Below are 9995 nucleotides of genomic sequence, written 5' to 3'. Positions count from 1 at the left end.
TCTATTCTATTCTATTCTATTCTATTCTATTCTATTCTATTCTATTCTATTCTATTCTATTCTGCATTACTGCAATGCTGGAGCCTCTGGAGTCTTGCTCAGCTTGGACGGCATTCAGCACAAAACCAACAGCTTGAACCGGCTCTTCACTGAGGACCGGCAGGGCCGTTAAGCTGTGCATCAAATGCATAAATAAATGCCTTTCCTTGAGCCCTTGCAGTCTTTGCCTTGTCCCCCTTTCTCTAGCCAGGGTGGCTGCTGATCCTCCCCAAGAGAGCTTTCCTTCCCCAGCCTCCAGGTCCTCTACTAGGGCTTCTCCAGCTTACCTGCTGACCATTCGTCTGGAAGCGACAGCCTGTGATGAACGGGGCCTTGGATGCCACCCAAGAAGCAGGTGAGCCATAGAAGGAGGTGACTCAGGCTTAAGAAGTGCTGTCAGTTCAAACCCCTTTGTGATGTCTGATGGTGAAGTCATCACATCGGTTGGAAAGGAAGGCTGGGGACCCTCAGAGCAAGGAGAGGCCCAAGTGCCCAGCTCTAGGCAAGGAAAATGATGCCATGATCCCTAGGAAAAATCTAAGCCCTAGTCGTCCAGCTTTTTGGTCCTAGAAAAGGGGCAAAAGAAAAGGGGAGACACCTGCCTCTCTCATGAGAACGGTCACTTCCTTCCACTCCTGAGTCGGTCACCCTCTGGGATATCACCATGCCTAAGCAACATGACCTGGCTATTGGGATTGACCTTGGAACCACCTTCTCCTGCGTGGCTGTCTGTCAACACGACAAAGTAGAGATCATCGCCAATGACCAAGGGAAGCGGACTACGCCGAGCTACGTGGCCTTCACCAACACAGAATACCTGATTGGGGACCCGGCAAAGAGCCAGGCCCCTCTCAATCCCCAGAACACGGTGTTCGATGCCAAGCGGCTGATTGGCCGCAAGTATGAGGATGCCGCCGTCCAGGAGGACATGAAACATTGGCCATTTACTGTGGTGAGCCACGAGGAGAAGCTAAAAGTCCAAGTCACCCACAAAGGCAAACAACGGACCTTCTACCCTGAGGAGATCTCCGCCATGGTTTTGGCCAAGATGAAGCAAACAGCTGAGGCCTACCTGGGCTATTCTGTTTCCCAAGCCATTGTTACAGTGCCCGCCTACTTCAGTGATGCCCAGCGGCAGGCCACCATTGATGCCGGAGTCATTGCGGGCCTCCAGATCCTAAAGCTGCTGAACGAGCCCACGGCAGCTGCCATTGCCTATGGCCTGGATGCCAGGCACCAAGAGGCAGGTGGCCGAAACATCCTTATTTTTGACCTGGGTGGAGGCACCTTTGATGTTTCTATACTTTCCGTGGAAGATGGCATCTTTGAAGTCAAGGCCACTGCAGGAGACACCCACCTGGGTGGGGAGGACTTTGACCAGAGGTTGGTGGCCCACCTTGCAGAGGAGTTCAAGAAGAAACATAGGAGGGACCTCCATCAGGACAAGAAGGCTCTGCAGAGGTTGAAGATGGCTGCCGAGAGGGCCAAATGCACCTTGAGTTCCTGCACCAGTGCCAGCATCTCTGTGGACTCCCTCTTTCAAGGGGTAGATTTCCACACCACCCTCACCCGGGCACGGTTTGAGGACCTCTGCTCCGATCTATTTCGAGCCACCCTGAAGCCCCTTGAAAGGGCCTTGAGAGACGCCAAGATGAGCAAAGGGGATATCAAGGACATCGTATTGGTTGGGGGCTCCACCCGCATCCCCAAGATCCGGAAGCTGCTGAAGGACTTCTTCAATGGCAAGGAGCTGAACAAAGGCATTAACCCTGATGAAGCTGTGGCTTACGGGGCAGCCGTCCAGGCCGCCATCTTGACGGGCAACCGGACGGCCAAGATGCAGAATATGTTTCTTCTGGATGTCACCCCTTTGTCTCTGGGAATCAATACTCAAGGAGGCGTCATGGCAACCATCATAAAACGCAACTCACCTGTCCCAACAAGAGAGGTCATGGAGTTCACCACGACTGAGGACGACCAAGACACCATCTTGTTCATGGTGTATGAGGGCGAGCGGGCCTTGACCAAACACAACCACCTCTTGGGCATGTTCACCTTGAAGGGCATCCCCCCAGCCCCCTGTGGGGTCCCGGTCATCCTGGTCACCTTCTCTATCGACGAGAACAACATTCTGACTGTCTCAGCCAAGGATGTGGAAACAGGGAACATCAGCCACTTGACTATCTCAGACACCCGCGGACGGCTGGGCAAGGAGGAAATAGAGACGATTGTGCAGACAGCGGAGGAATTCCGGGCAAACGACCTGAACCAGCAGGAAAAGATTGAAGCCATGAACTCCTTGGAGTCCTGCACCCTGGAGCTCAAGAGGGTGGCGGAAGAGCAGCTCCTGGATGGGAAGGCCAAGAGGAGGATGCTGGAAATGTGTGACGGTGCTGCCTCCTGGCTGGAGGGGAACCCCCTGGCAGAGAAAGAAGAATGTGAGAAGCGGCAGAAGGACCTGGAAGAGGCCTGGGACTCGGTCTACACCGGCCCAGGCGAGGTGGCAGAAGAGCGGGCAGAAGGAGACCCCGAGGCCACTGAGCCAAAGGAAGACAGGGAATGAATCGGCCGAGTGCCAGAGTACATTGTTCCACCCAAAGGGCGCATTAAAACTATGGGTAAAAAAGAAGTCCCTCTCTGACTATTAGTTTCTCACTAGTGGCTTTTAAGCCCAGATCAGCCCATCAGCAAGTCACATGAGCAGAGTCCAAGTCCAAGTTGAGGCTTAGCAGGAAGGCCAAAGCAAGAGAAGAGGCGTGAAGGGCGGGCCAGGCAAATCCTCCGAGTGGCTGCCTAGCTGGCCAAAGTCGCCTGCCCTGGCCTAAGTAGAGGGCCAAGTCCACTCCAAGGTGGCACCACAAGGCACCTTCTCAAAACTGCAAGAACACAAGAGCCACACAGCTCGGCTTGCTCTCCCTTTGTCTGGCTCTTGACACAGTCTAGGAGGTGATCCTTCCTCTCCCAGGACCACCACTACAGCTCAAGGATGGAGCCCACCTGGACTTTCAAAAGTCTTGCTTTATGTCAGTGTATCCTTATTTTCTCTAGATGTTTTTGAACAGAGTGCTTAGTTCACCTTCTCCAGATGTGGGGTGGGTTCTCTGTCCCGTTTAAGGATTTTGTTTGTCTTGCCTGGCTCTGAAACCCACCACAAATGGGATTGGGATCAGGAACAAAAAATACAGCCAGACCCCTTGCCCAAAGGCAATTGCACTTACCCAGGAGGCCCAGCACTGTCCGCTTCCCCCAACGTGGCTGGAAGCAGGGAGTCAAGATGCTGTCCCAAGAGAAAAGCCCCCCTGGCCCATCTTCTCCGGGTGGAAACAGTGGTGGGCTCTCTAGCAGAATCTCCCCTGGGAAACAGAAGAAGAAAGGGGCTGCCATCTGCTGGGGACACCGAGACCCCCAACAGGCCCCAGGGGCCCATTGTGACATGCACAGTGATGGGGGAAGGGTGTCTGTCCTCTGAAGAAAAGGCCAGGAGGAGGAGTGGGGGGGGGCGCAGGGCCCAAGAAGAGCTGCCCCCTGGGATTGCCAATTTTCCATCATTGGCAGAAGGCCAGGGGCTGCTCAGGGAAAGAGCCACCTATGGGAGCTGACCTCAGCCATGCAGACGCGCCCAGGCCCACCTCCAGACCAGAGGCTCCCTCTGCATTGAGACTAGACACGGCCAGAATTTGCCCCAAAGGTCCAGCCGTGGGGATTGACCTGGGCACCACAAAATCCTGTGTGGCAGTCTGCCAGAGGGGGAGGGTGGAGATCCTGGCCAATGACCACAACAGCCGCACTACCCCCAGCTGTGTGGCTTTCACTGAGAGGGAGCGCCTGGTGGGGGAACCAGCAGAACTACAGGCCAGCCTCAACCCAGAAAACACCATCTATAACGTGAAGCGGCTGATTGGCCGCAGGTACGACGACCCGTCAGTACAGTTGTGCCTGAAGAACTGGCCGTACCACGTGGTGGAGGCTGGCAACGGCAAGGCCAAAGTCCAGGTGTCCCACCGAGGAGTGGAGAAGGTTTTGTATCCCGAAGAGATCTCCGCCATGGTGCTCTACAAGCTGAAGCAGGTAGCCGAGGCTTCCTTGGGCCGCCCGGTCACCCAGGCTGTCATCACGGTCCCAGCGTACTTCAGTGATGCCCAGCGCCAGGCCACCATTGATGCAGGGGCAATTGCGGGGCTCCACGTCCTGAGTTTAGTCAGTGAGCCCACTGCAGCTGCGGTGGCTTATGGGCTCAAGGAGACCCGCCAACGTAAGGGGAAGAGAAACATCCTCATCTTTGATCTGGGTGGGGGCACCTTTGATGTCTCCATCCTCACTGCCCAGGATGGTGTCTTTGAAGTGGTGGCTACAGCAGGGGATTCCCACTTGGGGGGGGAGGATTTTGACCAAAGGCTAGCCAACCAGCTCGCCCAAGAGTTCAAGGACAAGTTTCAGGAGGATCCCGCTGAGAGCAGGAAGGCGATGCAGAGACTGAAGGCAGCCTGTAAGAGGGCCAAACAGACCCTGAGTTCGAACACGACAGCCACCATCTCCGTTGACTCGCTCTACAAGGGCATTGACTTCCACACCACGGTCACCCGGGCCTGCTTCGAAGATTTGTGTTGCGACCTCTTTCAGGCCACCATGGTTCAGGTCCAGCAGGTGCTGGAGGAAGCAGGGCTCAAGAAGAGCCAGGTGCACGAGATTGGGCTTGGGGGAGGCTCCACGCACATCCCCATGATCCAGAGGCTCCTGTCCAAATTCTTTGACGGACAGAGGTTGTGCAAAAGCATCAGCCCCGAGGAGGTGGTGGCCCATGGCGCAGCCATCCAAGCTGCCGTTCTGACGGGCCACCGATACCAAAACCTACAGAACCTTCTCCTCCTGGAGGTGACCCCTGTCTCCTTGGGGCTGGAGACGGTGGGAGGCGTGATGGACGTAGTGGTCAAGCGCAACTCTCCCATTCCCACAAGAGAGAGCAGGAACTTCTCCACCACGGAAGACCAGCAGAGCAGCCTCTTCCTGCAGATCTATGAAGGGGAGCGGATGCTGACCAAGCACAACCGTCTGCTGGGCACCATCACCCTGAGTGGCCTTCAACCAGCACCACGAGGTGTCCCAATGATTGTAGTCACCTTTCAGATCGACCACAACAACATCCTCACTGTCTCAGCCACGGAAAGAAACACGGGCAACAAGAAAGAGCTCGCCATCGCCAACACCCGGGGCCGGCTGGATCGAGAAGAGATGGAGAGAATCCTCCAGGAGGAGGAGGAACATCGAGCGCAGGAGAAATTGGAGGAGGAGAAGCTGGAAGCCCTCAATGCCTTGGAGGCCAGCACCCTCCAGCTCAAGAGGGCGGCGGCGGAGAAATCCCTGGACGACCGGGCCAAGCGGAGGCTGCTGGAAATATGCGAGGAGGCAGCCGCGTGGATGGAGGACAACCGGCTTGCGCCCAAGAAGGCCTACGAGGAGCGGAAGAAGGAGCTGGAGGGCGTCTGCAGCGCCATCCTCACTCACTTCAACACCCGAGAAGCCCAGCAGCAGGAAAAGCCAAAGGAATCTTAGCTCCAGAGGAGCATATTAAAAAAAGAAAAACGGGATTATTCATTTCCTCCTCCTTCTCACAAGAGAGTCCTGGGAGACCAAAAGGACAGCAGGCCCAGAGTGACACAGGGGCTTTGATGCCTTGGCTGGAGGAGGAGCTGAGCTAACAAGAGGCGGCCCACATCCCATCTTTCTTTCCCCCCCCCCGACCCCCATCCTCTGGGCCCCAGCGACAGCAGAGGATCTGATAGGGTCAATGGCCACTCCAAAGGGATTGCACCCGGCCTGGGGAGGGGGCAGTCACAACGGGGTGGTGGTGGTGATGTTTGTGTTGTGGACAGCAAATGGAGTGTGATATGGAGCTGGCAGATGCAATGGAGGCCAATCCTCTCTAGGGCAGTTGTGCCCCACTGAGTGGGCTTCAAAAGGAGTTCCCCCACATCATCTAGGACAAGCGAGGACTCCAGCACTCACTAGCTATTTGGAAACAAAGGCCTTGATCTCTCCAGCCAGCCCACCCCAGCCCCCCAACTCTTAAGACCACCTTGATAAAAGGAACCCTGGAAATCCAGGCTGTGTGAAATGTGAATTTTGCTCCTGGAGGACTGAGTGGCTGCGGAATGAGCATCATCTGCTGACTGGGAACCCCCTTCCCCAAATTAGCCAGGGATTTGCTTTTGTGGCTGCTGCACTCAGGAAGGGAGGGGACATCAGCTTCCCCAGATAGGGAGATGCTCGCTTTTATTGGGAAAGGAAGCAGGGACAACCCTTAACTGACAGGGAGGGGCAGGACAAGGGCTCATTTGCAAAGCCATTGCAGGAAAGTCCCACAGATAGGGGACCCGAGGCTTCTTAGGGTGATGACTATAAATTTGTGCTGGAACCTGGGGGGCTTCCTGTTCCTGCCTGGGGGCTTTCAAAAGATTTCTCTTTATGGTTTATTTCAGAACAAAGCTGACCAAGCTTTCCTTATCTCAAACCTTAATTACCCAAACTAGATAACATCACTGGGACCAGCACTGATGATGTTACCTCTTTGGTAATGAAACAGTCTGCAAGAAAATGATCAAGGTCAGAGAGCACCCAGAAGCTTCAAGGGTTGGAGGGGGAAAGGCAGGGGAGAAGACGCCAGCAGGCTGGATTCAAAAGCTTGGAAGCCTCAGCCAAGGAGATTTTGGCTCTCAAAAGATGACACCCACCCAGGTGCTGGAGCTAGCTCGAAACAGAACCAGGCGGGTTTAAGGGCTGCTGCCCAAGAAGCTGGTGACCCTATTAGGTGGGGATCTTGCACGGTGGATGGAGAGACTAGAGCAGTGATGGCGAACCTTTTAGGCACTGAGTGCCCAAACTGGAACACACATACATGTGCATGCATGTGCGTGTGCTGGAAACCCGAAAACCAGCTGGCTGGTGCGCGCATGCCTGTTTTTGGGGCTGCTTTTGGCCGTTTTCAGGCATATTTCAGGCCGTCTTCAAACAACCGGGAAATGGCCTGAAAATGGCCCAAAAACCGGCCTATTTTTTAGCCGGTTTTTGAGCCATTTTCAGGCCGTTTTCTGGTACTCTGGCACCCGCAAAGACCAGCCAGAAATCAGAAGAGCAGCTGGCGATGGCATGCGTGCCCACAGACATGGCTCTGCATGCCACCTCTGGCACATGTGCCATCAGTTCGCCATCACGGGACTAGAGATTCTCAGAGACACGGAGGGTTACAAGCCTCTCTGTCCTGCAGCCCGAGAAAGACAGAAGATCCGGGGGAGACAGGGCTGAAGGAGGCATTGAGCAAAGAAGCCTCATCCCCCTCAAAGGTATCATGCTCAAAATGTTAACAGGAACATTGCCTGAGGTCACAACATGGACACTTGTGCAGAAGTGACAGTCAAACCTCGGACCTCCTCCGTGCCTCCCAGGCAGGGTGGAGCAGCTCAGATCTTGTGCTTCTTTCTGGGACTGGCTGAGATGGGGGGCGGGGGGGGGGGCTAGGGGCTGCCCCAGTCATGGGCCTCAGCTTGGACTGGGCTTGTTCAGATCACCTCACTGAGGAGAGTGCAGGGTGGTGGTGAGGAGCTTGCGGGGTGTGGGGGACAGAAGCAGGAAGCAATGACCTCTTTTCTCCTGCTGGACAAGCGGTTTTGTCCCAGCAGGTTGGAGACCCGTTCGCGGGAACCGGGCCGGCCTGGCCGAAAGCTCAAGAAAGGCTCGCTCGCCACCTGGTGGACACATCCGGGCCTGCGCCGGTTCCGGGGTCCCTTGATGGGGTTAGTCCGGTCTCGGGAGGGGTGGGGAATATGGGATGTGTGCGTTGCACCTGGCCGTAGGTGAGGCCCGGGAGGGAATCTTCTGCTGAGGACCAGGAGGGGCGCTGACAGACGCTGCAGAAGGGAAATCTACCTGCGGCACACCTGGAGACCAGGGGCGGACGCCAGAGAGGCGCTTTCCGCTGGAGGAGGCTGCGCGGTGTCCGGATCGGCGCAGTGAGGTCATAATGGCCCCTTCCCGGAGACACGGCGCGCTCAGCTCAGGGAGAAAGAAAAGAACGGCGGACCAGCGCTCCATATACAGGTGAGACGAAGCGAAGGGAGAGATAGCCCTACAGCTGGCTGAGCATGATGGGAGTTGTAGTTCGGGGCGCCTGGCCGCAAAGGCTACGCGATGTGGGGTTCCCACCAACCCACTCCGGGCGGCCACGACAGCACCTCCGCGGCCCCAAACCGGCTTTTCCCCATCGCGCCCAGCCAAGACTACGGCTCCCAGAATGCAACAGAGCGCGAAAAAAGGGGGCGGCTCCTCGAGGCTGCCGGGAAGTGTAGTGCCGTTGGCGCCCCTCGGGCTGGCGGGGACGCGGTTTCTCGGCAGCGGCGAGGCGGGCTCAGCGCGCAGCCCAGGAAGGGACGCGGTTTGGAGGGGGGGGGGTCGATCTCCGTGGTGGGACGCGGCAGGTGAGTGACCTTGGGCGGTGCCGGGCCAGCGCAGGGGCCCCTTGCAACCGTCCCCGCGGCGGGGCTCCCGGCGCCCTTCCGAAGTCGGGGGCGGGGCGGCTGCAAACCTTCGGTCCGCCGGGCTGGCCTTGGCGCTCTGCGCGCGGCCGCCCAGCCGGGTTTCCTGCGCTCCGGTCGCGGGCGGCCCTTGCCGCTTTGGGCTGCCCACCGCTGGCGGGGTCGTGGAGAGCGAACGCCGACCCTCCGGCCTTCGTGTTTGTTGCAGCTCCTCCAGCCGACTCGCCGATGGTCCCCTCCAGCCTGCCGGCCCTCGGCCGTGCCCTCCGCTGGCCGGCCTTCTCCGCCGGGCGCGCGGCGCTGAGCGGCTCGGCCGTGGAGAAGCCGGTGGAGTCGGGCATCCGGGCCAAGCTGCAGGCGGCGCTGGAGCCCCTCCACCTGGAGGTCCTCAACGACAGCCACCTGCACGCCGTGCCCCGCGGCTCCGAGACCCACTTCCGGGTGGTGGTGGCCAGCCGGCGCTTCGAGGGCCTTTCGCTCATCCACCGGCACCGGCTGGTCAATGAGCTCCTCCAGGAAGAGCTGGCCGGCCCCGTCCATTCCCTCTCCATCCAGGCCAAGACCCCGCAGCAGTGGGAGAAGAGCTCCAGAGCCAGCCAGGGCCCCCCGTGCCTGGGAGGGGCCAAGCACGACCCGCACGTGGCCGACAAGTTGGGGAAGACGACGGGGCGGGGGGAAGCCGGGCCAGAGGGCCAGGGGGAGCCCTGACGGCAGCCTCCTCGGCGGGTCCCCGCACGCCTCGCCTTCCCTTCCCCCAGAGTCGATGCCTCCTTCCGGGCTGAGCTGCCCAGAGCAGCCCTGGGCGCCACCTGCCACGGTTTGTGCCCGCTTGCTTGGTTCGCTCCCCTGCCCTAAAGAGGCCTGTGCGGTGTCTGCTGAAGCCTATTAAAGGCCTTGGCCTTTCCTCCCTTTGTCTGCTCAGTTTTGTGGGGAGGTAGGTGGTTATTGGGGGGGGGGAGCTGTTCCTCCCCAGATGAGGGGGAGAGGGTCGTGATTTCTTTCCCACCCCGTGGCAAAGGGTTCCCAGAAAGGAGCGCTGGCTGAAACGACAGTAGGGTCAAATAGCCATTTGCTCCCTGGCACTCATTCGCCCTGCGCTCTGGCGGAAATGTTGGTTAAATGGCCTCTAGTGGGGATTGCAGCTTAACCCAGGCACCACCCCAGAAGGTTGGCAGGGAGGCCATAGCACAGACCAAAAACAGCATCCCTCATCAAGTAGGAGGGGGCCCAGTGGACCCTTAGAGGAGCCCCCACTCGGCCAGCACTGGAGCTCCCTGACCGATGGCAGGAAAGCCCGAACGCCAGCCTTGCTGCCTCTTGTCTGGGCAAACCCCCCCCTTCCAGTCTAACACCCCACCCCTCCCAAAGGCTCTGCTTTTCTGCCAACTGATTTGGCTTTCTTTAAAAAGGTCCTTTGGCTCCCTCCGAAAA

At 58.0% G+C, this 9995-nt stretch overlaps 3 protein-coding genes across 4 annotated transcripts; all 3 read left to right on the top strand.

Moving 5' to 3' along the window:
* Positions 1 to 5619, top strand: LOC117670082 (heat shock 70 kDa protein 1A-like). Its single transcript, XM_034424969.2, has one exon. The coding sequence runs from the start codon at positions 704 to 706 to the stop codon at positions 2600 to 2602; it is 1899 nt and encodes a 632-aa protein (XP_034280860.1). The 5' UTR covers positions 1 to 703; the 3' UTR covers positions 2603 to 5619.
* Positions 3512 to 5619, top strand: LOC117670081 (heat shock 70 kDa protein 1-like). The gene has a single exon (XM_034424968.3). It carries the CDS (start codon positions 3628 to 3630, stop codon positions 5587 to 5589), a length of 1962 nt encoding a protein of 653 aa, XP_034280859.1. The 5' UTR covers positions 3512 to 3627; the 3' UTR covers positions 5590 to 5619.
* Positions 5620 to 6566: 947 nt separating this feature from the next.
* Positions 6567 to 9468, top strand: BOLA1 (bolA family member 1). Of its 2 annotated transcripts, none has more exons than XM_087880692.1 (2): positions 6567 to 8130; positions 8773 to 9468. In XM_087880692.1, the coding sequence occupies exon 2, from the start codon at positions 8793 to 8795 to the stop codon at positions 9270 to 9272; it is 480 nt and encodes a 159-aa protein (XP_087736818.1). In that variant the 5' UTR covers positions 6567 to 8130; positions 8773 to 8792; the 3' UTR covers positions 9273 to 9468. The 2 variants fall into 2 exon arrangements, with proteins under 2 accessions (XP_087736818.1, XP_034280863.3); XM_034424972.3 differs by lacking the exon at positions 6567 to 8130 and adding an exon at positions 8348 to 8507.
* The last annotated feature ends 527 nt before the right edge of the window (positions 9469 to 9995 follow it).

Source organism: Pantherophis guttatus, chromosome 18, assembly GCF_059756535.1.
Source record: "Pantherophis guttatus breed Tessera chromosome 18, ASM5975653v1, whole genome shotgun sequence".
NCBI lineage: Eukaryota > Metazoa > Chordata > Lepidosauria > Squamata > Colubridae > Pantherophis > Pantherophis guttatus.
This window is presented reverse-complemented; position numbering and strand designations above follow the sequence as displayed.

Bases quoted from the DNA above. Each gene is read 5' to 3' on its own strand.
- LOC117670082 (XM_034424969.2), top strand. From the start codon at position 704: ATGCCTAAGCAACATGACCTGGCTATTGGGATTGACCTTGGAACCACC.
- LOC117670081 (XM_034424968.3), top strand. From the start codon at position 3,628: ATGGGAGCTGACCTCAGCCATGCAGACGCGCCCAGGCCCACCTCCAGA.
- BOLA1 (XM_087880692.1), top strand. From the start codon at position 8,793: ATGGTCCCCTCCAGCCTGCCGGCCCTCGGCCGTGCCCTCCGCTGGCCG.